Source organism: Sorex araneus, chromosome 2, assembly GCF_027595985.1.
Source record: "Sorex araneus isolate mSorAra2 chromosome 2, mSorAra2.pri, whole genome shotgun sequence".
Lineage (NCBI taxonomy): Eukaryota > Metazoa > Chordata > Mammalia > Eulipotyphla > Soricidae > Sorex > Sorex araneus.
Window position 1 is genome coordinate 25,724,108 of NC_073303.1, and position 27,901 is coordinate 25,752,008.

Sequence of the window (27,901 nt, forward strand, 5' to 3'; positions counted from 1 at the left end):
ATGAGGAACATCTGGAGCCCGAGCCGCACATCTGGTCCCCGCCCGCCCCGCGCCCCCGCCACTTCCTGTCGGGGCGCAGTAGCCGGGGTCGGTTTAACCCGCTCGGGGGCCGGGGACCCCCGCGCCCAATAAAGCCGCGTCCTCCGCAGGCCGAGAGCGGCGCGTGGTTCCTAGCGCGGCCCAGGGCGCCCCCGAGCCCCGCGCCGCCCCGGCCCGTCCCGCGCGCCCCTCGCGGGTCCTACCGAAACTCGGGGGAGGGGGCTCGCAGTGTCCAGACGCCCCCCGCCCCTGCGGGGGAGCCCCGGGGGGAGCCGGGCCGGGAGGGAGCGCCCCGGAGGTCCGGGAAGAGGGGGGCCAAGGGAGAAGAAATTCGAGAAACGAGCCTCTCGGAGAACCAGACAAACCGGGTTCGGGCAGGGCGGGCGCTGCTGCGCCGGGGCGGGGCCGCGGGCCGGGGCCCCCGCGAGTGGGGGGCGCCGAGACCCGGGACCGGGAGCGCGGGGGGCCGCGCGGGGAGGGGGGGGCTGGGGAAGCCCGATCCGCGGCTCCGCGCCGCGCCCCGACGGGAGCCCCCGCCCCGCGCCGCCCCGCCGGGCCGGCGGGCGGGGGCCGGGCGCGGCGCGCAGGGGGCGCCCGGCACGGCCGCGCCTCCCGGGGTCCCCGCGCGGCCCCGCCCCCCCGCCGGTGCCCGCCCCCCGGGGCGCCCCGCCCCGCCGGCCCCGCAGCCCCCACCCGCCCCGGCCGCTCCACACAAACTTTCCGTCCCGCTCGCTCCCTCCTCCGCGCGCGGCGCCTCCCGCTCCGGCCCGGCTCATTCCGCACATTCCGGCCCGTCCCCTCCCCACGACCCCCCCTTCCCCGGCCCCCCTCGCTCGGCTCCCTCGGGCCCGGCGGAGCGGCCCGGCCGGAGCGCCCCCCCGAGCTCGGACCAGGTAAGCCGGGCGGGCGGACGCGGGCGGGAGTGGCCGGCCGGCCGCCCGGGGGTCAGCACAGGGGGGCGGGGGCCCCCCAGCTATTGTCCGGCGCGAGCCCCGGGTCCGGGTGCCGGGAAGTTTGGAGGGAAGGGGGGCACGCTCTCCGGGAAGCCCCGCCCATCCCGCGCGCACCCCCCACCTACCCCCCCCACTGGCCGCCCCGCGATCGGGCCGCGCCGGTCCGGCGGGGCCGGGGAGACTCCGGGTGTCTCGGCTGGACGCGGCGGGGGGCCCCGCGCACGGCCACCGCCGCCGCGGGGAGCTCGGACCCGGGGCGCCCCGGCCCCGGCCCCGCCGCCCTTTGGACTCTCCCGGCCCCGGCTCGCCCCGGCTCCACGCAGGCCTCGGCCCCGGCCTCCCAGCGCCCGGCCCGGCCCGCGCGGGGCCCATCGCCACGGCGCCCGGCCGTGCCGGAGGCTGGGGGCTGGGGAGGGGGCCGAGCTGGGCGCCCCCCGGGGCCGGGAACCCCCACCCCGGACAGAGCCCGCCAGGCCCCAGGTCCTGCCCGGAGCTCAGCGCCCGGCGCCAGAGGGGCCGGAGTTGGGGCCTTGTCCTCTGTCACCGGCTCCGGAGCCCTGTCTCAGCTTTGGAGGGTTTGAGGGACGCTTGTCCACCCCGTACCCCGCGGGGCCTGTCCTCACGCCTGTCTCCAGCCGGGCCCGGAGACCCCACCGTGCCACCCTGCCGGAGAAGGGGCCCTGATCCCGGACGCTCCTGGGCAGGGGCAGAGGGCCTTGGGGGCCACTCTCCTCTGGCTTCCCTCTCCAGGTAGAGGAAGCGCCGGGTCAGGCCTGGACTTGCCGCCCTGGAGAGCCAGGGAGGGGGTGGGGGTGGACACAGGCCGAGGGGCCGGTGCCCACGGGGCCCTGAGTCTGCCGCCTGTGACCTGGCGCTGTGCAGGCATGTCCCTCCCCGGGGCAGGGGGCCTGGACTCCGTCTTGGCTGGAATGCTCGCGGCAGCCCGGGGCAAGGAGGGACGTCCAGGGGCCCCCATGGCGTCCCGGCTCCTTCCACACCCCGGTCGCCCCCTTTCCCAAACTCCTCCCGGGAGGGGCCCCTTGCTGGATGCGGCTCTGTGGGCCTCTCCTCCCTGGGTGCAGGGGTCCGGGAGGTTGGGAGGCTCAGCCTCTCGGGCCTCCCCCCAGCCCCCACCCCTGCGAAGGCAGTAATGAATGCTAATTAGCGCACTGGGGCTGGGGCTGGTCAGGGGTTGACAGGAGAGGGGTGTGTATGTACATATGTGTGTGCACACACACATGATATCTGTGCATGCAGGGGCACATGTGTGTGGCATGTGGAGCACACACAGGAGTGTGTGTGTGTGTGTGTGTGTGTGTGTGTGTGTGTGTGTGTGTGTAGAGTGTGTGTTTACGCGTAATCATGGATGCAGTCTCTGGCTTGTTTCGCCAGCTGAGGAAATGCTCAAGCCGGAAGGAGACATCTCTCTCCGCAGCTCTAGAATCACTGCACATGTGCTTCTCTGCTGGGCCCTGGACACTGCTGGAGAGTCCCCTGGGGCCTCAGTTTCCCCATTTGACATAAGCGACTTCCCGGGCCCCTGGCTCCCCGTCGGCCTTCTCTCTGTCCTGGGACCCGGATGTGGTCAGGACGACCGGAGAGGGCCGTGGGCTTCCTGGGGGAGGGGGCGAATGGTCTGAAGCAGACCAGGCAGGGGGCGGCCGTTCTGCAGAGCGGGCCCCCCGGGGGTGCGGGCAGCAGGTGCCACAGGCAGGTGGGGTTGGGGGGACCTGCCCTGAGAAGACGAGGCGCCCGGTGGGCTCTGGCAGGCTAGACCCAGAGAACGGTGCTCGGGGGCCACTTGGAAGCCTGCCCACCCCCAACTCCCAGGGGCCCCTCGGGGCCGTGTGGACGCTGGCGGGGGCGGTGAGGGGCGGCCTGCTGTGAGGGGTGGGGAAGGGGCAGGCAGACCCGGCGGGCTCTGAGCATTTTCTGTGGGGGTCGGGGGAAGGGGTCACGGTAGAAGGGGTCACGGCCTCCTTCCCCCTTGGAGTGGGGCGAGCTGTCGCCTCCGAGGGGCGGCCTGGAGGTCCCAGCGTCTCCACCCCCGGGAGCATCTCTGGTCAGAGCTGGGGGTCAGCAGTCGGCTGGGGGTCCTGGTGACCCGCCGGTGCCCGCTCGAGGGTGCCCGGCCGGCAGGCGCGAGGGTGTCCTGGCGTGCGCCCCGCGGCCCCAGCCCCTGTGTTTCCTCGAGTGCTGATTGTTTCCTGTGATCCCTGCCAGGCCCGACGGGACAGGAAGCGATAGAGGGAAGCGGGAGCGTGACTCTGCGTGCGAGAGGCGGGAGTGTGGGCGCGCCTGGGGGCGAGGGGCGTGTGTGAGAGAGAACCGGGCAGAACCAGTTTGCGTGTGCACCCGGGAGCCCGCCCGCCCGGCGGTGGCCGGGAGAGGAGCCGGGGGTGACACCGGGTGTGCGAGGACGGTTCGTCTCTGTGTGACGGGCCCTGCGGTGCTGGGGAGACGGGGCGGGCCCGAGTCCTCCGTGTGGGGCGGCCTGCAGGACGTGCCGAGGGTGAGAGAGACGGATGGACGGACGGACGGACAGAGAGGGACTGTCACTGAGGGTGTGGATGCGAGAAGCAGCTTGGCCGCGGGCGGCATCTGTGACCGCATCCGCCTGTGTGAGGGACACCAGTGACAGGCACGCGTGGGTGATGCCCAGGGACATGTCTGGGTGCGTGAGGAACCCGGGACAGCATGGATGGCCCCCGCATGATGACATGTGACCCCCCCCGTATGGGAGAGCCGGGGGACAATGGGGCATGTGTCCCCAGAAACTGCTGTGACAGCGGCCAGCCTGGGGGGAACCTCGGGGTGTGCCTGAGACGCTCCTGGGGGTGACCGCTCTCCGGGCGGACAGCGCGGGTGACTGCCTTCAGGGCTCTCCCGGACGTGGCGTGCGTTACCGTGGGGTGGGTGACCCATGGGGGGGACCTGTGACCCCCGTGACTCAGATGGCCGAGGGCAGAGGATGGCTTGAAACAAAGAAGGAATTCCGGCCTCCGAGAGGGAGTCTGTCCAGGTTCATGGCTGTTTTGTCACAGTCACAGTGGTCCAGGGCCAGGGCTGGGTGGCTGGGTGGTCAGACACAGGCCTCCTGTGTCGGGTTCATTCCCGACACCCCCTAAACATTCCCCATGGAACGGCCACCGGGAGGGTGCGGGATGTCGCCTCGAGAGAAGCAAGTGGGTGATGGAGGCCGGCTGGTGGCAGTCCCAGTGGGACCCCGGAACCCAGGGGCCCCACAACACCTGGACTGTGACCTATGACCCTGGGGCGCCCACCGCCTGCCCTGGTCCCAAGGGGGACCAGCTGGGGAGCCAGGACAAAAGGGGGGGCGCCCTGGGCCCCTTCCCTCTCGGGGAGCTGTGGGGCCCCCTCCCCGTCCTGTGGGGGACAGTGCCGGGGAGGGCGAGTTGGGGGAAGGAGGGGCTGCCCTCCCCCTCCGCCCCTCCGCTCCCGCAGAAGCCTGCGCCCCTGTCAGGGTGGGAGGGAGGAGCCTCCGTTCCCAAATTGGAAGCACATTAATAAGCGCGGGTGAGGGAGGGAGACCCCCCCACCTCCCTCCCAGCGGGCTCGGCAAATTGTTTCCTCCTGAAAGGCCGGACGCCGCTCCAGAAAAGGGGGTGCACCCCAGCCTGGGTGGGGGCGGCGGGGGGGACAGGGTCCCTCAGGGCCCCGCGGGCTGGAGCGGGGAGGGGCGCCTTCCCCACCACACTGTGGTGATTGCAGCCACTGGGGGGAGGGGCCCACAGCTGGGGAACAGCTGGCCCGCAGGGGGGCCGAGGGGCTCCCTCCGCCCTGCGCCCGGATCAGCCGTGCTCACTCACACCCCGGCTGCCTGGCCCAGTCCTGGGGTGTCAGGGTGGACTTTGGGGCGAAGCCCTGCTTTCCCACCCCCAGGAGAGTGCCTTGGGGGGCCGGCCCCAGGGGTCTCAGGGCTCCTGTTGTTCTCCCAGTGGGGGCTGGTGCAGAGATGAGGACGGGGGGGGCTCCCTCAACTGTCCTGTCTGTGTCCCCCCACCCCCCGCAGAGGGCAGAGCCCATGGGAGCCCCGGCGGCAGACAGACCCCCGCTCCCTCTGGGTGGGGGCTAGACCCAGCGTCCCCGGCCAGTTGCTCCAGCAGACCTGACCCCGGGGTGGGGGGAGGCAGGCCGTCTGGCACCCCAGAGTCTGCTCCTAGACACCTGCCACCACCTGGGGCAGCTGAGGGCCTGGTGAGGGCCTCGGATACTGGAGCCAGCCAGAGACCCCCTGCTGGGGGTGCCCAGGGGGCAGGGGGGGACCCGAATGAGGGTGTCCTGGATGCAGTTCCTGCAGCTCCCGCTGTGGCTCTCTCTCTTCCCCGTGGGTCTGTCCTGGCGTGGGGACCCCATGGCGGTCCACGGCCTGACCACCGCGGTTTGTTGCCTTCTGCTTCTTCCCATCCCCTTGACTCTGGGTCCCCACGGCTCACTTGGTCACAAGGACTTTCTCCTGGTTGCCCATTCCACACACATACACACGCACACACGCACAGGCACATACACGCAGGTTCTGCCTGTCTCTGTCTCACACACACATGCACACACATTCAGGTTCTGTCTCTCTCTTTCTCTCTCTCTCTCTCACACACACACACACACACACACACTGGTTCTGCCTGTCTCTCGTACACACACACAGGTTCTGTCTGTCTGTCTGTCTCTCTCTCTTACACACACACATTGGTTCTGCCTGTCTGTCACTTACACACACACAGGTTCTCCCTCTCTCTCTCTCTCTCTCTCTCTCCCTCCCTCTTCCTCTCTCTTTCTCTCTCTCTCACAGGTTCTGTCTATCTGTCTCTGTCACACACACAGAGATTCTGTCTCTCTCTTTCTCTCACAGGTTCTGTCTGTCTCTTTCTCTCTCTCTCTTTCTCTCTCTCTCTCTCTCTCACACACACACACACTGGTTCTGCCTTTCTCTGTCACACACACACATACACACACACATAGGTTCTGTCTGTCTCATACACACACACACACACACACACTCACACACTCTGGCTCTGCATCTTTTTCTGTGTGTCTCACCCAGGGTCCCCCTCCGGTGTGAGTGCGGGGTCCGAGCCCCTGACTCTCTTGCCCCTCGCTCTCTTCACTCTCCTGGCCTGTGTCCCCGTCTCCCGGCTGCACCCCAGCTCTGCCCACTCCCGAGGCTGCACTTCTGCCCCCTCACTGGCCGGTCTGTCTCTCGGGGCCAGCCCCCCGAAATCTACCTTCTCTGAGGGACCCTTGAGGAAGCGTGCTCTGGACATGGGGGGGCTGCTGCCCCCTGACCCGCTCTCTGCTCGGGCTCCCGAGAGGCCCCCGCTTGCCTCTGACCAGCCCCACAGCTGCCGGGGAACCAGAGCAGCCCCTGCCCCCCACAGCTGGGCCTGGGTTGCAGGGCGGGCTGGAGGGGGGGCACACACTGGACTGTCCTCGTCCCACAGCTGAGACTGGGGGCCACAGGACCGGCCCGTCCTGGGCCGGGACCACTAGAGAGTTGGTTCCCCCGGGTCGGGTCGGGTCGGGTTTGACGCTGCCCTGAGCACTGTGTGAGGTTGAGGCCAGTGGGGGACAGGCGGGAAGGTGCGGGGGGGCCCTGACCATCCTGGCCGCCGTCCCCTCGCCCCCTCCCCCTCGCCAGCTGCCCTCGGTCCCCGCCTCCCCTTCGGTCCCGGCTCCCAGCGCTGCTGTGTTCCCATATTTGGCCACAGTGCTCCTGCGGGGGGCGGGGCGGGGCTGACATCACCCGAGGAGGGGGAGCACTGCCTGCGGAGAGGGGAGGCAGCAGGGACTGGGGGAGGCAGCCAAGTCGCTTCCCAAAGTCCCGGGCTAGCCAGGCCCCTCCTGCTCCCAAGGAGCCCTGGGTGAGGGGTGGCGGGGGGGGTAGCGGGGGAGGACACGGGGAGTCCTGCTCCTTGCGGGGTCCCCCAGGCCCCCAGCCTGGTCACATGCCCCGTCCCGCCTCCCGTGTTCAGGGACCAGGACCCCCAGGGCTCAGGGGTGGGGACCAGAAGCCAGTTTCCCGGGGCGAGGGGGTGATGCGGGCCAGTGTCAGCCCAGCAGGGCCTCTCCCCCGCCCCCCCGGGGTCTCGGAGGACCCCCACTGAGCACCTCAGCAGCCACGGGGCTCCAGAGTCGCCCCAGCTGGGGGCGGGAAGGGGAGAGGCTGGTCTAGCCCCCTCCTCGCGGCGGCAGGTAACGGGGTTCTAGCCCCAGCCCCTCGGTGAGAAGGCTGGCTCGGGTGAGCTCTGTTGCCCAGAGTACGGCCCACCATGGCGGCTGGGAGGGTGGGGGGCGGCCGTAGCCCTGTCCAGGAGCCCACGCGCTTTCTGTTTGTTTCCTTAAAGGAGGCAGATTTCTGAGGGGACACTGAGTCATTTTTTCCCTGGGAAGGGAGCGGTAGGCTAAGTTTGGAAACCCGTGCGTTAGAGCCTGGCTCTGGCCCTCCCTGGCTGTGTGTCCTTCAGCCGGTTGCTTAACCTCTCTGTCCTTTGGTTCCTCACCTGTAAAGAATAATAGTATTTACCCCCTAGGTCGGAGTGAGCATTAAGCGAGTTGATATGTGTCCAGGAGGGTGTCTGCCTTATTGATGGCCCAGAGTGTCTGTCTGCAGTGATACGGACATGACCCCCGCCCCCCCCCGCTCCCCACGCTGACTCCATTCTACTGGGGGCCTCCCCGTAGACTCCCTAAACGGGGTCTGGAGAGATAGTTCAGTGGGTAGGGCACTTGCCTTGTGCACGGCCAACCGGGGTTCAACCCCCTGCATCCCATTTGGTCCCCTGAGCTCGCCAGGAGCGATTCCTGAGTGCAGAGCCAGGCATGACCTCAAACTAAAGTAAGTAAACAGTGTTTTTAAAGACTTCCTAAACAGGCAGGCGCGCCCCCCGCCCCCGGGAGAGCCACAGTCATTCCTCAGGACCCTGGGGAGGAGGAGGGATTGCCCCCCGCCCAGGGGTGCCCTTCCTCTCTGCCCTGCCCCCACCCCGAGGCCTAGAGCACCCCCAGGATGCACTGTGGAAATGCTCTGACTCCAGCTTCCCTTCGTGCCTGGCCATGGAGACCGTGAGGCTGCAGGACCCCCTGGCCAGGTGGGGGGCCCGTGGAGGGCCATCAGCACCACCGGCCATGTGGGGTCCGGCCGGGAGCGGTCAGTTCCTCTACTTTCTCCCCCATGGCCCCTTCCTACCTGTTTCCCTTCCCGTGCCCCCTCCCCCATCCTACCAGTTGACCCCCCCACAGACCTCATTGTTTGCCCTGGAGACCCCCTTGGGATCTCCCGGGGCGGGGGCGCATGTCTGGCCTGAGAAGTGCCCATCCGAGTGGCAGGCGGTCAGAGTTTACAGAGCGGGGCCTTCCAGCGCCCTGTGGCTGCTTTACGGGCTGCTGTGGGGCCCGGGGGAGGTGCGGTAGCAGGAAATGGGGTGGCGGGGCGGGCGGGTTGAGCAAGGCTCTGGCGGTGGCACCTTCTGGGCCACGCTGGGCCCTGCATCCTTCCCCACTCGGGGCGGGCCAGGCCGCAGCCTCCGGGAGGGGGTCCCTCCGCCCCCCACTCTCCCGGCACTGGTGCCCAGCAGGGTCCGACCCATACAGGGAGGCCAAGGGGGCTTGGGCGGGGCTCCTGGTGGGGGGGGAGGGCGGCAGGGAGGCGGAGCAGCACCAGGGAGCCCCTCCACCTCGGAAACGCAGGGCCTCGCCCCCTGTCTGATGCCGGGGGACCCCAAGAGCCTCTGTGGTCCCCTGTGGATGCTGCCCCTCCCCCCCGAGGGAGGCGCGTGCGGTGGTCCCAGGAAGCGTGTGTCCATCGTCCAGGGCGCCACCTGGGCCGTGCCCCGAGCCTGGGAATGGGCATCGCGGTTGCCCCTGGTGTGATGTCACCGAGCGCGAGCCCTTGGCGGCAGTGTAGCCAGGGAGAGGCAGGGCTGGGCCCTCCCCCACCCCCCGGCCTGACCCCCGTATGTCTGCCCCTCCCAGGCCCCAGCCGCCCGGTGGGCTCAGGCCCCGAGCCCAGAGCAACCAGCACAATAGCGTCCAACAGCTGGAACGCCAGCAGCAGCCCCGGGGACGCCCGGGAAGATGGGTCCGAGGGCCTGGACAAGGGGCTGGACAATGACGCGGAGGGCGTGTGGAGTCCGGACATCGAGCAGAGCTTCCAGGAGGCCCTGGCCATCTACCCGCCCTGCGGCCGCCGCAAGATCATCCTGTCGGACGAGGGCAAGATGTACGGTGCGTGTGGGGCCCCGGGGCCGCCCCTCCCCCTGCTCTCTGCCCCCTCACCCAACCGGTTTGGCCAAGTCCCGCGCGGCTGCCAGCCCGCCAGGGCGAGTCTGGGCGTGCGAGTGTCTGCACCCTCATAAACAGGCCAGAGCCAGGCCCACACCTCCCGCCCGGCCGGCCGCCACCTCCCCCCAACTGGCCTGCAGGTTTCGGCGTGACTCAGTGGGTCCAGGAAACTGGGTCAGTCCAGCAGGCCCCAGGCCAGGCCAGGGAGAGGGTCCACTCCCCAGAAGGCCGGGGTGGGTTCCCCCGCAGGGGTCAGCCCCGGAATGAGCAGGGGCCGCCCTCCGGCCAGTTCCCTTGGGGCCTCCCTGACTGCCCCCCTCACTCCCGGCCCCCCTGGCCCCCCCACTCTGTCCCCCACTCACTTCCTGCCCCTGTGAGCCCTGAGCTGCGTTTTCAGGGTCACCCAGCCTCTGCTGGCCGGCTCACACGCGGCCGGCCCGGGTGCCAGAGCCAGCATGGGGCGCGGGAAAGGAGGCGCCGGGCCAAGTGCTCCTCTGGGCGCTCCCCAGTTTCCCAGGCCCACCCCGAGCTCCAGAGCCTCCGGCGTGGGAGGCACGTGTGCCCGGGAGCCGGCGACGTGGGTGGGGTGTCCCCGGGACTCCCTCCCCGCCGGCAGGCAGCCCCCAGAGATATTCTTAGCAGGGTGGAGGGAGCAGCGCGGCCGGTTCTGTCCTGGGAGAGGAATCCGGAGAATGTGTCCGTCCGGGCAGGCCTCGGGACTGGGGCTGGGGGCTCTGGGCTGGCTCTGGGGTAGGAGGCGCCCGCCCTGAGGAGGCTGCTGGGCCCTGCCGTTGTCCCACTCACCCCGCCCAGCTGACCCTCAGAGGGTCCTCGTCGCTGAGCAGAAACCGCACACCCCAGGCCGACGGGGCGGCGTGAGACTCTGGTCGTGGGTGACACAGGACACAGTGACGCCCCATGGACAGAGACTGGTGGAAAGCACTGGCCTGACTCAGCACAGCCCGGGGGTGGGGGGCGGGGGCAGGGGCAGGGTCGTCTAGGACAAGACCCTGCAGAACAGAGTCACCGAGACAGCCCTTCTTACTCACTGGGCCACATGTGTGCACACACATGCACACGCACACACTTGCACACGTTCACACACATGCACTCACACACACATTCACACCACACACTTGAACGCATATTCACATGCATGCACATGCACACACACAAACATGTGTTCACACACATGCACATGCTCACACACATGCCCACACGCTGACATTTACACACACATATAAGCACACATTCATACATGCACATGCACGTGTATTTGTACACACATGCACACACTCCACATGCATGCACACATGCATACGTTCACATGCACACGCATTCACGTGCATGCCCACGCACACACGAGCACCTGCCCCCTCTGCGGACACTGGTCAGCTCCCTGTGGCCACTCCTTTCCTGGACTCTGTGGGACTCACGCCCCTGGACCCTGCTGGCAGCCAAAACTTCCCAGCTCCGGGGCTGGAGCGAGAGCACAGCGGGTAGGGTGTTTGCCTTGCACGCGGCCGACCCGGGTTCGATTCCCAGCATCTCATATGGCCCCCTGAGCATCTCCAGGAGTAATTCCTGAGTACAGAGCCAGGAGTAACCCCTGAGAGTCGCCAGGTGTGACCCAAAAAGAAAAAAAAAAAGACTTCCCAGCTCCTATGGAGGGACCGAGGGCAGGTTGGGGGGTTCGGGGCCTGCAACAGTTCCCAGGTGTCCGCCCGCCCTGTACCCCACTCATTTCCCACTCTGCCCCTTCTAGGCCGGAACGAGCTGATTGCACGCTACATTAAGCTGAGGACGGGGAAGACTCGGACGAGAAAACAGGTAGGGACGCCGCCATGTGCAGTGACCCCCCCACTCCCCCCTCCCTCACGCTCCCTCTTCTCCTGGAGCACCCCTGTTCTAGAGGAAGGGGCGCTGACCTCTCTCACGGTAGCCCAGTGCCGCTGCAGTCCCAGCCTGAGTGGTCCCTAGAGCAGTCGGCCGGGCCTGGGGGTCCTGATGGGGAGGGGGTCCTGTTAAGCCGGCAGTTAACCCAGACCAAGAGCGGGGGCAGGAATTAGGACTGGGGAGGAGGAAGAGAGCTGGAGGGCTTCCTGGAGGAAGTGCTCCTTCATTTCTGTATTTAGCCTAGCAGGAGAGAGAGACAGAGACAGAGACAGAGATCGAAATTCCAGGTTAGGAAAGCTGGGTTGTAAATAAAAGTGGTGAACCCGCACAGAACTTACTTTAATTTGTTTAATCTTCCCATCAGAGAGGTAGATAGAGTAGTTATCGCCATTGCACAGATAAGGAAACTGAGGCATGGGGAAGTAAAGTGGCCTCCTCAAGGACATTGGGCTGGCGGGTGGAGGAGCCAGTCACCCCACCAGGTGTGGTGGAGCCCGGGGCCAGGGACCTGAGGGACAGGGGGACAGCAGGGGCAGGGCTGGGGGGTGAGGGGCAGCAGGGAGTAGCAGGACTGGCGGGGCTGGGGCAGTTTCGAGGGCTGGAGGGTATCCACGGGGCGGGCAGTGGGCCTCGAGGGTGGTGGCAGTGGGGATGTGAGAGGCCATCTGGGGCCCCGGGCAAGGGAGTGGCGGAGGGGCTAGGGAGAGAGGACCCTGCGAGGGCCACAGCCAGCACTCGGCCCCAAGCACCTCGGGGCCTGCCCCTCCCCCGACCAGAAGCGAAGGCAGGAAGCCAAAGGAAAGGGAGTGAAGTGGGCGAATTCCGGGGTGTCCGGAGGCAGCTCTGACTCCCAGCGCTTCCCAGCAGCCTGTGCGGCTGGGGTTCGAACCCACCAGCCAGCCGGGACCCGCTGTGTGTGCAGGGGGAGCCCTGCCCCAGCCCGCCGTGCCAGAGAAGGTGGAGACCCCCGCCCCGTGGGGAGGCAGAAATGCTCCCGCATTGGTCCGAGCACTTATTAACCGCCCTCCCCGGCCGGCCCCCCGCCCCCCCCCCCCCCCGGGCTGCCGGCGGCTTCGTTCGTTCTCCGGGTGAATGATTGAGCCGCCCCGTCCGGACCCCGGGCCGGCCGGCCGCAGCAAGGGCCCTGCTGGCAGAGCCCAGGCCGCGGAGGAATGTTTCCTGCCGGCCCCGCCTTCCAGCACGGCCTCGGGCCAGCGGCTCCGGGCGCCCAGCCAAGGCTCGGCGGGTGACTGGCGGCCTCCGTGCGGGAGGCTCGGGTTTGAATCCCCCCACCCCCGCACCACGGGGTCCTGGAGCACTGAGCCAGGAGCAGCCCTCGGCGCTGCTGTATGTGCTGCCCCCTCCCCCTTCACAAGAAAAGAAATTACCGTCGTCGTCCCACGGGGGCGGAGAAGGCGCTTGCCTTGCACGCAGCCGACCCAGGTTCCATCCCCGGCTCCCCATCAGGTCCCCTGAGTCCGCCACGAGCAATTCCCCGAATGCAGAGTCGGCCGGGGGGGGGGGCGAGGGGGGGAGAGGCCGCAGCACCCCCGGGGGTGCCCCTGAGAGAAACAAACAAGCAAAGTGGAGATGGAGAGAGAGTGCAGGGATAGGATCCTACGGGCCTTGCAAAAGCTGACGCGAGTTGAATCCCCAGCATGCCATATGGTCCCCGTGGTGCCAAGGAAGGCAGGGAGGAAGTTCCCGCCTCCTCCAGTCTTAGTCTAGAGTCGCACGTGAGGATTTGCTGCTGCCTTGCTGTCTTCAGAAGCTGCCGCCGCCGTGGGGTCCTGCTGCCCCCTTGCGGGACTGCCTTGAGGGATGAGAGGGGAGCGTTTGGCGGGGTCCTGACGAGTGAGCGTGGTGTTTGGTCCGAGCCTCAGGCTGAGGAGCCGAGTTCTGGGTCCCTCCAGCCCTGGCAGGCGTCCCCTCCAGGCTCCCAGCTCCCAGCAGCCCTGGCGGGCCTGGGTGTAGGACACAGGCTACATGTGCAGGACGCATGGTCCCTGTCCCTGGCATCGCGTGGTCTCTCGAGCCCCGAGCACAGAGCCAGGAGCAGCCCTGCCGAGCACTGCCAGGTGCGGCCTGCCCCCAGACTGAATAAATCTGGGCAGGAAGTGATGGTACAGCAGGTAGGGCATTTGGCTTGCACTCGGCCGACCCGGGTTCAATCCCCAACATCCCGTACCGTCTCTGAACACCACCAGGAGTACTTCCTGATGCAGAGCCAGGAGGAACCCCTGAGCAGTGCCAAATTTAGCCCAAAAACAAAAATGAAGGGGCTGGAGCGATAGCGCAGTGGGGAGGGCGTTTGCCTTGCATGCGGCTGACCTGGGTTCAGTTCCCAGCATCCCATATGGTCCCCCGAGCACCGCCGGGAGTAATTCCTGAGTGCCTGAGCCAGGAGTAACCCCTGGGCAACGCCTGGTGTGACCCAAAAAGAAAAAGAAAAAAAAAAGAGAACAAAGCAACTGAGTAAATCAAAGGCACTATCCAGGAGCTGTGAGGTCGAGGCAGGGCTGCACGGACAGGTGAGGTTTCTCTCAGGGTTTTACTGACTTGGGCGGGGGACAGTGCAGTTTGTGCGGCCAAGCAATAGCCCAGAGGGTAGGGAGGGTGTTTGCCTTGCACGCAGCTGACCCTGTTTCCATCCCTGGCACCCTACCTGGTCCCCTGAGCACCTTCAGGAGTAATTCCTGAGGGCAGAGCCAAAGTATGCCCCCCCAAAAAAAGCAAAACCAAGGGGCTGGAGCAATAGCACAGCGGGGAGGGCATTTGCCTTGCACGTAACTGACCCGGGTTCGATTCCCAGCATCCCATATGGTCCCCCAAGCACCGCTAGGAGTAATTCCTAAGTGCAGAGCCAGGAGTAACCCCCGTGCAACGCCGGTGTGACCCAAAAAGAAAGAAAAACAACCAAAACTGCAGTTTCTGTTTTTCACAGAGACATGCACAGGAACAACTCCTCAAGGGGCATCTCCGGGTGCTCCCCTGGGCCCTGCCCACAAGGACATGGTGAGCCCCTGGGCTGGCCTCTCCAGCCACAGTCTGGCTCCAGCTGAGTGACCTCGGCTTCGCTGCTGGCCCTCTCTGTGCCGGGGTTCCCCTCGGTGCTGCCTGAAGATGGGGGCGCCCGTGCGTGTCCGGTGCTGGGTGCAGCTGTGGGTGCTGGGAGCACTCAGAAACGCCGAGTTCTCAGCGGGGCTCAGGGCAAGCAAGTGGGTGCCAGAGTCCGGGCCCAGTGAGGCCACTTGGGAGCACCCCTGGGTCCTAGCCCGGCACCCCATGTTTAGTGACAGGTGTGGGGCTATGATGGAAAAGGCAAGGAGGTAGCCGGGGAGAGAGCCCCAAGGACGGGGGCGCGGGTTCGATCCCCGGCACTGTGGGGTCCCCCCAGCCCCCTCCAGCACCACCGGGATGTGGCCCCGGCAGAAAAAAAGATAAAGACGGAGCTGTAGAGATAGTACAGCAGGAAGGGCTCTTGCCTTGCACAATGCTGACCCGGGTTCGATCCCCAACATTCCATAGGCCTCTTGAGCAACACTAGTGCCTGAGCTCAGAGCCAAGAGTCAGCCCCGAGCACTGCTGGGTGTGGCCCAGAAAAACAGAAAAGAAACTTTAGATGCTGGAGTGATAGTGCAGGGAGTAGGGGCGATAGAGTGAGTCGGTGATAGTGCAGTGAGTAGGGCAATAGAGTGAGTAGGGGTGATGGTGCAGTGAGTAGGTCAACAGAGTGAGTAGGGGTGATGGTGCAGTGAGTAGGGCAATAGAGTGAGTAGGGGTGATGGTGCAGTGAGTAGGGCAACAGAGTGAGTAGGGGTGATGGTGCAGTGAGCAGGAGTTATAGTGCAGTGAGTAGGGGTGATGGTGCAGTGAGTAGGGCAATAGAGTGAGTAGGGGTGATGGTGCAGTGAGTAGGGATGAGACAGTGAGTAGGGGTGATGGTGCAGTGAGTAGGGATGAGACAGTGAGTAGGGGTGATGGTGCAGTGAGTAGGGGCGATAGAGTGAGTAGGGGTGATGGTGCAGTGAGTAGGGCAATAGAGTGAGTAGGGGTGATGGTGCAGTGAGCAGGAGTTATAATGCAGTGAGTAGGGGTGATGGTGCAGTGAGTAGGGATGATACAGTGAGTAGGGGTGATGGTGCAGTGAGTAGGGCAACAGAGTGAGTAGGGGTGATGGTGCAGTGAGTAGGGGCGATAGAGTGAGTAGGGGTGATGGTGCAGTGGGTAGGGGCGATAGAGTGAGTAGGGGTGATGGTGCAGTGAGTAGGGCAATAGAGTGAGTAGGAGTGATGGTGCAGTGAGTAGGGGCGATAGAGTGAGTAGGGGTGATGGTGCAGTGAGCAGGAGTTATAGTGCAGTGAGTAGGGGTGATGGTGCAGTGAGTAGGGCAATAGAGTGAGTAGGGGTGATGGTGCAGTGAGCAGGAGTTATAGTGCAGTGAGTAGGGGTGATGGTGCAGTGAGTAGGGCAATAGAGTGAGTAGAGGTGATGGTGCAGTGAGTAGGGGCGATAGAGTGAGTAGGGGTGATGGTGCAGTGAGCAGGAGTTATAGTGCAGTGAGTAGGGGTGATGGTGCAGTAAGTAGGGATGAGACAGTGAGTAGGGGTGATGGTGCAGTGAGTAGGGGTGATGGTACAGTGAGTAGGAGTGATTGAGTAGGGATGATGGTGCAGTGAGTAGGGGTGATGGTGCAGTGAGTAGGGGTGACGGTGCAGTGAGTAGGGGAGATAGTGAGTAGGGGTGATACAGTGAGTAGAGGGGATGGTGCAAATGAGTAGGGCGTTTACCTTGTAGACTGCTGATCTGGGTTCGATTCTCGGCATCCCATATGGTTCCCTCAGCCCAGAGTCAGGAGTAATTTCTTTCTTTTTTAAAAAAATTTATTTATTTATTTATTTATTTGCTTTTTGGGTCACACCCAGAGATGCACAGGGGTTCCTCCTGGCTCTGCACTCAGGAATTACTCCTGGCAGTGCTCAGGGGACCATATGGGATGCTGGGAATCGAAGCCGGGTTCAGCCGCGTGCAAGGCAAACACCCTCCCCGCTGTGCTATTGCTCCAGCCCCAGGAGTAATTTCTGAGTGCAAAGATAGGACTAACCCCTGAGCACTTCCAGGTGTGGCCCAAAACCCAAACAAAATAAGAAGAAACTTTGTTTGTGGACATTTAACCCCCCCTGGCGCACTGAGGGCGGGCGCAGACCCCACCAGATGAGACTCGCCCGGCCCCCAGCACCCCTGGACTGAGCCGCCTGGCGTCACTGACCCAGCACTGACCGTCTGTCTGGCCCACACAGTCAGACCGAGCACTGCCGCGGGTGGCTTCCGGGACTCCCGAGCACTGCTTGGGGCCTTCCTACCTCCAAGAGACAACCTGTCGAGAAAGGGCTGCGGGGCTGGTGGGCTCCCTGGGGCTCAGGGTCAGGGACAGCATCAAGGGACTGTGAGCGGCACAGTGCATGTGTGTAGTGTGTGCACACGTGCATGTTTGCGTGTGTGTGCACGTGTATGCACACCTGGGACTCAGCTCAGGTCCGCCAGCAGAGGGGGCCCAGACACAGGACCTGGTTAGGGTGCGTACCTAGCATGTGCCGCCCACACAGGGAGTCTGGGATCCCCCAGTACGGCCAGGTGTGGCCCATGTGTGCCACGGGGCCCAACATCATTGCATCCTGCGACCCTGCATTCAACCAGCAGCCCGGTCAGCTGAGAACTGCTGGTGGGGTCCCTGGGCACATGCACACATGTACACACACCTGCAAACACACGTGCACGCACATGTACGCACACGTGCATACATGCATGCACACACTTGCGCGCATGTACAGGCACACACCTGCACACCACACATGTACATATGCACGTGCATGCATGTATGCACACACACGCACATACATTCACTTGTGCACACCTGCACACACGTGCGCAAACACGTGTATGTGCACACACGCAAACATGCAGGTGTGCGCACACACATACACACATGCACACACTGCCACATGTGAGGCCAGGAGATGGAAGGCATGGGCCGTTCAGGAGCTGCGTTGATGAGACAGGAGGGGGTTGGGGGGGCGGGAGGGCAAGCTGCCGGCCTGACAGGAGGACAGTGCTGTGGCCAGAAGGTCTAACGCAGTGGCCGTGGCCTTGATGTAAACACCGTGGTTGCCACCAGGAACATTACGGCCATCACTTTCCTCAGATGCCAATTAGCACAACAGATAAGGGCCTGGGATGGGGCTTGAGGGGCAGAGCACGGGCCTTCCCGTGGTCTGTCCGGGGGAGGCGCCCCACAATAGCGAGGAAAGGGGGATAAAGGGAGTAAACAGATATCCCCTCGGGTGAGGCGCCAGCACAGCCGGTCAGGCGCTTGCCGTGCACCTGGCGGACCCTGGTTTGATTTTGGCACCGTGCCCTCTGGTAAGGGTAGTGACTCGAAAGACAAGAAACAAAAGAAGATGCCTCCTCTGAGGGCACCGGTGAAATAGTCTCTCTCTCTCTGGGAAACGAACAAACAAAAGCCCAGAAGTTCTCCTTCGCTGGCTTCAGTGTGGCCCTCGTGGGCCAGGCACTCTTGTGCAGTGAACAACCTTCCCAACCGCACATGGCCACCCGGGAAACCATACAGGTTCCCGACCCAGGCCGGGGCCAGGGAGAGCGCAGTGCTCGCGGGCTGAGGGGTGTCTGCCCACAGGGTCCCGCATCCCCCGCCCCCGCGCCCCTTTGGTCTCAGAGATGTGAGCTGTGTGTCCGTGCCGCCCCCTCACTCTGTGTGTTTTCCTCTCCCGCGGGGCGCGGGGCGGCCCTTAGGTGTCCAGCCACATACAGGTTCTAGCTCGGAAGAAGGTGCGGGAATACCAGGTTGGCATCAAGGTATGTTGGGCGCCTGCCCGGGGCCTCCAGCCCCTGCTCTGCCCCCGCCCTGGCGCCTCCCTCGGCTCTCCGGCCCGCTCTGCCTGTCCTCTGGCTCCAGCTCGGTTCTGGCCTGGTCTTCTGGTGCTCTCTCTGCTCCTTTTCTCTCTCTCGCTCTTTCTCTCTCTCTCCAGGTCTCTAGCCACTTGCAGGTTCTAGCCAGGCGGAAATCTCGCGAGGTTCAGTCCAAGCTGAAGGTAGGGGGTCCCCCGCCCCGAGGCCGGGCCCAGGCCTGCTGCTGCCCTCTGGATCCTGGCCGGGGGCCGGGCAGGGTCCCCCACCCCAGGCCAGCAAGGGGAAGGGGGCCAGCCGGGGGCCCCCCCGAGGCCCTCACCCCGCTTCTCTGGTTTCCTTTCTCTCCTTCCTCCTGATCGCTGCTTGCTGCCTGCAGGGGCCATGAGGTGGGCAGGGGAAGACCTTCGGGGGTCCGGGCCGCAGCGCTGCCGTGGTGGGCCTGGCCATCCCGGGCCCCGGACCTCGCGTTTGCACACTTCCGACCCGGGTTCGATCCCTGGCATCCCATAGGGTCCCCCACTCCAAGCCTCACTGGGAGGGATCCTGTGGCTGAGGGTTTCGTAGTCTAGGGTTCCAGGCCTGGGAACCCCCCTGCCCCCGACACCCCCCAGCCTGTATCCTGGTTGCAGACTGTGGACACACTCCAGGGATACTGGCTCCGTGGGATCCAGGCTTCCAGCCTGTCCCGGCTCAGCCTGACCAGTCCAGGGCTCCCAGAGGGAGGGATGCAGGGAAGGCTCCCCCGAGGGCGGGGCTTGGAGCAGGTGGGCGGGGCTTGGAGTCAGTGGGCGGGACGCAGTCTTGGCCCCACCCACGGGGCGTGTCTGTGTTTCTAACCGGTCTTCCCTCTCCTTCACAGGCCATGAACCTGGTAAGTACCACCAGCCCACCAGCCCCTGGGCAGCGGGGAGGGCTGGCTCTGGGACCAAGACGCTAGCAGGTCACTTAACCAGGGGACTTTCATATCCTGTTTTGTGAAGTCCGTCGGATAGGTTTGCCCTCGGGACTTATTTACACATGACATTTTTGGGGCTGGATAGAACGCAGTGGGCCAGCCCTTACTTAGCATGGGAGAGACCCAGGTTCCATCCCCAGCACCGCATAGGGTTCCCGGAATACAGAGCCAGGAGTAAGCCCCGAGCACAGAGTCAGGAGTAAACCCTGAGCACCTCCAGGTGTGGCCCTGTCATCATTATTACTAATAATAAACAGAATTTTAAAGAATAAATAAGGGCTGGAGTGACAGTACAGCAGGTAGGGTATTTGCCTTGCACACAGCCTACCCAGGTTTGATCTCTGGCATCCCATATGGTCTCCCAAGCACCTCCAGGAGTGACCCCTGAGCACTGCCTGGTGACTCCCACCAAAAAATAATAAATAAGCATGAAATATTTTGGTTACAGCGGGTAGGGCGTTTGCCTTGCATGCCGCCGACCTGAGTTCGATTCCCAGCATCCCATATGGTCCCCCGAGCACCACCAGGAGTAATTCCTGAGTGCAGAGCCAGGAGTAAACCCTGAGCATCTCCGGGTGTGACCCAAAAGCAAAAAATCCTAAAAATCAAAGTAAAATAAAATAGAACAATTGACCTGGGGGGCCTGTGAAGGCAGATTCGGGGACAGAGTGATAGTACAGCAAGCGGCTGAGGCACCTGCCTTGCACTGATTGGTACCATGTATGGTCCCTGAGCCCACCGGAAGTGATTCCTGAGGGCAGAGCCAGGACAAAGCCCTGAGCACCGCTGGTATGGCCCCGAAGCCAGGGGGGAAAAAGGAGTCTCTGATGTAGAGCACTGTGAGCCCAGGAACTGGTGCTTTGAGCGAGTGTCCAGGAGGCGCTGCCCCAGCCTTAGACGGGCCGCCCCGGGGTCTGCAGGGCCGTGTTAGGGCGCAGGCAGGCTTGAGACGGGAACACCAGGCACTTCCTGGTGTGGGCTGAGCAGGGCAGGGGGAGTGGGGTGGGGTGTGCAGGGAGGACAGTGCTGAGCGGGTCGGGCAGGGGCCCGGGCCACCCAGTCCTGCCCGGCTGAGCGTCCCTCCGTCGCTGCAGGACCAGGTGTCCAAGGACAAGGCGCTCCAGAGCATGGCGTCCATGTCCTCGGCGCAGATCGTCTCGGCCAGCGTCCTGCAGAACAAGTTCCGCCCGCCCTCGCCCCTGCCCCAGGCCGTCTTCTCCTCGTCCTCCCGGGTACGGGGCGGGGGGGGGGGGGGGGGGGCCCTGGGGCGGGGGAGCCCTGGGCGGAGGGAGGGGGCGCAGGGCCGGGAGGGGAGGATACTCAGGGGTCCTTGGGCCTTGTCCCTTCTCTGCAGTTCTGGAGCCCCCCTCTCCTGGGACAGCAGCCTGGACCCTCTCAGGAGTGAGTATTGGCGGCTGGGGGCGGGGGTCCGTCCCACACCCCCTCTTGTCCTGCCCCCACAGCCTTAGTCAGAAATGGGGATGTGGGTGCCAGAGAGAGAGCGCAGGGGCGAGGTGCTTCCCAGGGACCCCAGCACTGCCGGGGTCACTCCTGAGCGCAGGGCCAGAAGTCTCCTGAGCACCGCTGGCTGGCCCCCCGCCCCGGCCCCACCCCAAGCAGAGGGTTGAAGAGGCGCTCGCGGGGGCTCGCCCACGGACCTTTCTTTGTTTGTTTGCTCGGCCTCAGCCGCTCAGCCGCTGTCCTCCTCCGTTTATTTTTCCCTCAGCTAATCTCTGCGTCAATCTCCCAGACGGAGCCGGGGACTAGTTGGCTCCTTTTCTCGGAACCTTCCTGGTCAGGCGCCCCGAGGGGTTCATGAGCCGCTCGGGGTGGGGTTGCCACGCCACCTGAGCAGCGTCGGGCAGCGCGCGGAGGCGGCAGGGCCAGCGGGGAAACAGGGCCGGGCCGAGAACTCGTGGGCTTGCACTAGGGGCCTTGCACAGGGCTGGGGTGCGCTCTGCTGAGGGCCCAGTGAGACCACCCGGGTGACGGGTGGGAGGGGGCACAGGGAAGGGGTGACACTAACCAGGCTGTGCCCCTCTCTGCAGCATCAAGCCCTTTGCACAGCCAGCCTACCCCATCCAGCCTCCCCTGCCTCCGGCGCTCGGCAGTAAGTCCTGGGCCTGGCCCACACCTCTGACGGGACAGGGGAGCCCAGCTGGGGGGGGTATGCCTGTGTGTGCGTGTGCATGTTGTGGGGTGGGCGTGTGCACGCACACGTGTGTGTGTATGAGGGGTGTATGTGTGTATGTGCATGTGTGGAGGTATATGGGTGTGCACATATGCATGGGGTGTGCACATATGCGTGAGGGGTGTATGTATGTGTGTGTGCGTGCGGGGTGTGTGCGGGGATGTATGTGATGTATGTGTGTGTGCACGCATGCATGCATGTGGGGATGTATGAGTGTGGGTACCTGTGAATGAATGTGAATGTGAGAATGTGTGTGTGAATGTGTGTGAGTGTAGGGTGTGGGGGAGAATGTATGAGTCAATGTGTTTGTGGGGGTGTGGGTGAGGGTATGTCTGAATGCGAGGGTGTGTATGTGAGAGTGAGTGTGTATGTGTGAGTGAGGGTGTCTGTGTGTGGGTCAAGGTGGGTGAAGGGATGAGGGGATGAGTGTGAGCAGGTGTGTATAGGAGTGAGGGTATGTCTGAGGGTGTGTGAGAGAGTGTGTGTAGGTGTGTGAGAGTGTGTGGATGTATGAGTGATTATGTGAATATGAGCGTGTGTGAGGGTGTTTAAGAATGTGTGCGTGAGGGTGTATGTGAGTATGTGTGTAGATGTGAGTGAGAGTTGGGTGTATGTTAGTGAGGGGGTGTGTGTGAGAGTATGAGAGTGTATGTGTCTGTGAGAGGATGTATGTAGGTATGTGTGTGAATGTTGTGTATGTGAGTGAGGGGGTGTGTGTGAGTGTGTAAGGGTGTGTGTGTGAGTGTATGTCAGTTGTGTGTATGTGAGTGTATGAGGGAGTGTGTGTGAGTGTATGACAGTATATGTGAGGGTGTGTGTGTGTGTGTGTGTGTGTGTGTGTGTGTGTGTGTGTGTGTGTATGCGAGAGTGTCTGCAGACATCTCCTGGGGCGTGGGACAGACCTTGAGTAGCCGCCTGCCTTTCACAACGTTGCTTCAAGAACTCTGCAAGAAGCTCCCTTCTGGGGCAGAGAAATAGTACAGTGGGAGGGCACTTGTACGCGGCCGACCCGGGTCCAATCCCCAGCACCCCATATGGTCCCCGAGCCCACCAGGGGTGAGTCCTGAGCATAGAGCCAGGAGTAAGGTCTGAGCACCACTGGGTGTGACCCCAAAACTCAGGAACCAGTCGCCAAACGTATGACATTGCTCCTATGGATGGAACATTTTCTGTAAGGAAATGCACCAAAATCTTCAGGTTTTCATCTTGCTATTTAATTAATGGCTTTTATCTTTTGTTTTGTTTTGTTTTGGTTTTGTTTTTTGGGCTACACTGGGCGATGCACAGGGGTTCCTCCTGGCTCTGCACTCAGGAATTATTCCTGGCAGTGCTCAGGGGACCATGTGGGGGATGCCAGGGATCGAACCCCAGTTGGCCACAGACAGAAGTGCCCTCCCCACCGTACTCTCTGCCCTGGCCCTGACTTGACTTTTAAATATCTAGTTAGCTAGTTATTGAATCGAATCTCTGTGAAATATGCCATTACAAAGTTGTTCACAGTGATTGGACGTTTTTAGAGTGGTTTGTTCTGGGGCCCCACCCTGTCTCAGAGAAGGTCTGGCATTCCCGGGAGCCCCTCCGCACGCACAGGCCCACCCACGACCAGCTCTGCGCAGCCGGGGTGGCACCGTTGTTTATTCTTGGCTTTGGATCGTTGCGTTTTTAGGGAGGCCCCGTGGCGTACAGTCCTGGGAACATCCTCCGAGCCCTCCGCCACTGACTGCGGGACTTTGATCCTCCCTTCACCCTCCTGCGTTTTCCGTTCTGGAGGATAGAGATGGAAAAAGCCTGTCGAGGGGCAGGATAGGTAGTTCAGTGGTTTGATCCCCAGCACCGCGTAGGGTCCCCTGAGTACCCCCCACACCCCAAGAAGTGATTTTTGAATACAGAGCCAGGAACGAGCCCTGAGCACTGCTGGGGGTGCCTACCTTCCCCCCAAAAAAGGCCTGTTGACGCGTCTCTGACCCTCGGGCCACACGCACACACGCGCACGCCCGCCTCCTCCTGCAGGTTACGAGCCGCTGGCACCCTTGCCCCCCGCCGCCACCTCCGTGCCCGTGTGGCAGGACCGCACCATCGCCTCCTCGCGCCTGCGGCTCCTCGAGTACTCTGCCTTCATGGAGGTGCAGCGGGACCCCGACACGGTAACGTGGGCCGGGGTGGGAGCGGGCTGGGGGGGCCACCCTTGCCCTGCAGCCCTCCCCACTCCACCCCCCCACCACCCCGAGCTGTCCTGACCCGGCGCCGGCCCTCCCCACAGTACAGCAAACACCTCTTTGTGCACATCGGCCAAACGAACCCCGCCTTCTCGGACCCGCCCCTGGAGGCGGTGGACGTCCGTCAGATCTACGACAAGTTCCCCGAGAAGAAGGGGGGACTGAAGGAGCTTTATGAGAAGGGCCCCCCGAATGCCTTCTTCCTCGTCAAGTTCTGGGTGAGCCGCCAGCACCCGGGAGGCTGCCCGCCCCGGCCAGCACGCACACTCCCTGTGCTTTCCCGTGGGCGGGGAGAGGGGGGCTCCGCGCGGCCGCGCCACCCCACGGTCCAGCCAAGGAGGGAGGGGGGAGCCGGGGCTTAGGCTGGCTAAGCCTCGTGGAGACGACCCCGACAGATTGGGCCTGGTCCACCGCAGTGCTTGGTCTTAGTTCGTGTGGGGGCCGCCCGCAGCTGTCCTGTGTGCTGACTCCTGGCTCTGTGCTCAGGGGTCCCTGCGGGCAGGGCTGGGGGACTGGATGGACCCCGGCTCGGAGCATGCAGGGCCGGCGGCCTCCCCGCTGTGCTGTTACTCCGGCCCCTCTCCCCACTGTCTCCTGGAACCCCTGGCGGTGCTGGCAGTGGGTCCTCAGCCTGGATGGCCCCCCGCGCCAGCACTCACAGCATTCCCGCCCCCCCACCCCAGGCCGACCTCAACAGCACCATCCAGGAGGGCCCCGGGGCCTTCTACGGCGTCAGCTCGCAGTACAGCTCCTCGGACAGCATGACCATCAGCGTCTCCACCAAGGTGTGCTCGTTCGGCAAGCAGGTGGTGGAGAAGGTGGAGGTGAGTCGGGGAGCAGGGGGCAGCCCCCCGGCCCGGAGCAGGCCCCGAGGTGCCGCGTTTGCCCCTCTCTGCAGACCGAGTACGCCAGGCTGGAGAACGGGCGCTTCGTGTACCGCATCCACCGCTCGCCCATGTGCGAGTACATGATCAACTTCATCCACAAACTCAAGCACCTGCCCGAGAAGTACATGATGAACAGCGTGCTGGAGAACTTCACCATCCTGCAGGTGTGTGTGTGCATGTGTGTGAGCATGTGTCTGTTTGCACTTGTGTCTGTGTACATGCACAGTTGTGTATGGGTGTGTGAAGTACATGATGAACAGCATGCTAAGAGAACTTCAGCATCCTGCAGATGTGTGAGTGTGTATGTGTGCATGTGTGTGCATGTGCATGTGTGTGTTTGTGTAGTACATGATGAACTCTACCATCCTGCAGGTGTGTGAGTATGTATGTGTGCATGTGTGTGCATGTGCATGTGTGTGTTTGTGTAGTACATGATGAACTCTACCATCCTGCAGGTGTGTGAGTGTGTATGTGTGCATGTGTGTGTTTGTGTAGTACATGATGAACTCTACCATCCTGCAGGTGTGTGTGGCCAAGGGTCCCAGCCCCTGTGCTCCTGTTTAGATTTTGTTTCCTCTCTGGCCCACCCCTGGGGGTGCTCAGGGCTCACTCCTTCTTCCGGCCCACAGGTGGTCACGAGCCGGGACTCCCAGGAGACGCTGCTCGTCATCGCCTTCGTCTTCGAGGTCTCCGCCAGCGAGCACGGGGCACAGCACCACGTCTACAAGCTCGTCAAGGACTAGGGCGTCCTCTGCCGCCGCCACCGCGACCGGGATGAGCCTCTTGTCCACACCCCCGCCTGGCCCCGCACCCCCGGTGCCCAGGACCCAGGACTCAGCCGGGACCCGGGAGGCCGCCCGCTCCCGCCACCACACACACTCCCTGCCACTGTTCTGCGCTTTACTTGTGGGCGGAGAGAGGGGGGCTCCACGGCCGCCACCCCGCTCTGCCCCACCCAGGAGGGAGGGAGGAACCGGGGCTCAGGCTGGGTGGCCCCGTGGCAGGATGGAGACGGGGGAGGAGTCGGCGTGCGGAGACCCTGGACGGAGCGGGCCAGGCTGGGCTGGGTGGAGGCGAGAGCAGGGCCCGGGTGCCCGCAGTATGCCCCACCTGGTGCCAGCCTCTCCGTGCCCCGGACCACCTCACACCTGCAAGGCGAGCCCGGGTGAGGTGCTGAGAATCCAAGGAGTTGAGGGCCCTGCGAGGGGGAACAGGCAGAGCTGGGGTCCTCCCCGCCAGTCCCCGTCACCCCTGTCCCCGGAGAAGCCACACGGACACGAACTTCCTGCCGTGGGGGTCAGCCACAGAGGCCCAGTGGGAGTCGGGCACGAGTCAGGAAGGAGCAGACCTCGGGGACCTGAGCACGTCACCTGCCCAGAGTCCCCTGCGGCAGGGCGGGGGACGCTGTGGCGGAAACTGCCCTCTGCTGCCCGCTGTCCAGGCGGGTGGCTCTGAGGCCAGCCCTCTTGTCGGATGGGGTTCCTGAGCCCCCCCGGCCCGGCAGCCTCCCGATGGGGCGTGGTGCCCAGGTAGACCTGGGCTCGGAATAGGCTGGAGGGTCAGGTAGGAAGCGGGGGGCGGCCCCCGTCTCCCAGGCCCGCAGCTGCCACCCCGGCCGCCCAGATATTTAAGTTTCACATGAAGTACTGTGCCCCGCCCCCCGCCTCCCCTGAGCTTCCCGACGGCTCTCACCGCGCGTATCGCTCAGGCCACCTCCAGACCCGACCTAGGTTTTATAATGTATATTATATATTTTTTGTGTATTTTTTAAATCCAGCTGTGATGGGTTATATCATAAATGTGTCACGGGGCTGGGGCAGGGGTCCTCAAGGCCCTGCTCCAGCTGCAAACAAACAAACACCAATTAAAGTTATTTGTTTATGGGCTCCTGTGTGGCCAGGGTGTGCGTAGACCGCGGGGCCGGAACAGCTTCCGGCCTGCGCTCCTGCTCTGGGGCCTGGTCGGTCGCGCCACCCGACCCTGTCGCTGCTGGGGGTGGGGGTCCCCAGCCCTACCCACGCTCTGAGCAGACAGAGGTGATGTCAGACTCCTTGGAAGCCGCTGAGCCCAGCCTGCTACCCGCGCCTGCAGGAGTTGAGCAAATGTGGCCTAGGGGCGGGAGGGGGGCGAGGTGTGGGGGAAGGAGCACTCCCAACGAGTGCTCAGGGGGCCTGAGTGCACTCCTGATAGTACCAGGCCAACCAGGGGGCATCCAGGCAGTCCTGGGTGTGAGCCCGCGGTCTTGCATGTATTGGGCATGAGCACCCCAGCCCTCTCCCCCACACTGGGATTGCAGCCACCCCCGCCGTGCTGGGGGGCTCCACGGTGGCAGGGACTGAACCCCGGCTTCTCGCGTGCCCAGTAAACCTAACTTGGACACGCATCGAGAAACCAAAAAAATCTGTGACTCGCCTTCTTGTGCAAGTTGCTTGATTGCAGGCACGCAAGGGGCATGAAACCTCATTCCGGGTGTCCCTGGCACAGGGGCTGTGTCTGTACGCAGGGCTACGTAAACACCATTTTGTAGCTTCCTACTGAAGTACCAAGTGCTAGCACTATGCTTAAAATGCTGCTTTTGCTGGGAGCTGGAGAGAAAATGCAGAGGGGGAGGTACTTGCCTTGCACGCAAGTAAGTTTGATCTTGGGCACCAAATATGGTCCCTCAAGCACTGCCAGGAAGGGCCAGAATGATGGTCCAGCAGGGAGGGTGTTTGCCTTGCAGGTGGCCACCCCAGATTCGATCCCCAGTATCCCGTATGGTCCCCTGAGCACCGCCAGAAGTCATTCCTCAGGGGGGCGGAGCGATAGCACAGCGGGGAGGGCGTTTGCCTTGCACCAGCTGACCCGGGTTTGATTCTCAGCATCCCATATGGTCCCCCAAACACCGCCAGGAGTAGTTCCTGAGTGCAAAGCCAGGAGTAACCCCTGTGCATCGCTGGGTGTGACCCAAAAGGAAAAAAAAAATTCCTCAGTGCAGAGCCAGAAGTAACCCCTGAGCATTGCTGGGTGTGACCCCAAAACAAACAGGAGTGAGCAGTGAGCACAGAACCAAGAGTAAGCCCTAAGCACAGCTGGGTGTGCTACTCAAAAGCAGGACATTTTGGTTTGGGGGGCTACACCTGGCAGTGGTCAAGAATTACTCCTAGCTCTGTGCTCAGGGTCATTCCTGGTGCTGGGGGGCCATAAGGGGTGTTGGGGATTGTGCTGGGATTGGTCTAGACCCCTGTGCTCTTTCCAGTCCTGATTGGGGGTCTGGCAGCAGGTGGGGGGTGAGGTGTAGAGGTGTATGTCAGGGATTAAACCAAGGGCCTCACACGTGCAAGTGTCCTAATCAAGGGTCCCTCACAGCTTTTGAGCAGATACCGCCACCCGCCATTGCAGATGCAATGAGGCTTGTAGACAGCAAGAAGCCAGGCCCTGACCATCACTGTAAAAGACGATGTTTAAGCTTTCAGGCCAGGAAAGTATCAGGGTTGAGATGGTCCTGAGCATTGCCAGAGGTGACCTCTGACCAGAGAAACCCTAAGCATCAGCAGGTG

General features: G+C 63.8%; 1 protein-coding gene across 1 annotated transcript; it reads left to right on the plus strand.

The window, feature by feature from the left end:
* On the plus strand, positions 1–26,226 carry TEAD3 (TEA domain transcription factor 3). Its single transcript, XM_055124328.1, has 15 exons — positions 1–87; positions 150–462; positions 726–932; positions 8,982–9,233; positions 11,056–11,120; positions 17,997–18,059; positions 18,973–18,984; positions 20,163–20,300; positions 20,423–20,469; positions 21,117–21,178; positions 23,270–23,403; positions 23,520–23,693; positions 24,159–24,299; positions 24,374–24,526; positions 24,992–26,226. Exons 1-15 carry the CDS (start codon positions 1–3, stop codon positions 25,103–25,105), a joined length of 1,962 nt encoding a protein of 653 aa, XP_054980303.1. The 3' UTR covers positions 25,106–26,226.
* The last annotated feature ends 1,675 nt before the right edge of the window (positions 26,227–27,901 follow it).

Bases quoted from the DNA above. Each gene is read 5' to 3' on its own strand.
- TEAD3 (XM_055124328.1), top strand. From the start codon at position 1: ATGAGGAACATCTGGAGCCCGAGCCGCACATCTGGTCCCCGCCCGCCC. The intron at 24,300-24,373 runs GTGAGTCGGGGA...CCCTCTCTGCAG, and splicing joins AGGTGGTGGAGAAGGTGGAG to ACCGAGTACGCCAGGCTGGA. The intron at 24,527-24,991 runs GTGTGTGTGTGC...TCCGGCCCACAG, and splicing joins AGAACTTCACCATCCTGCAG to GTGGTCACGAGCCGGGACTC.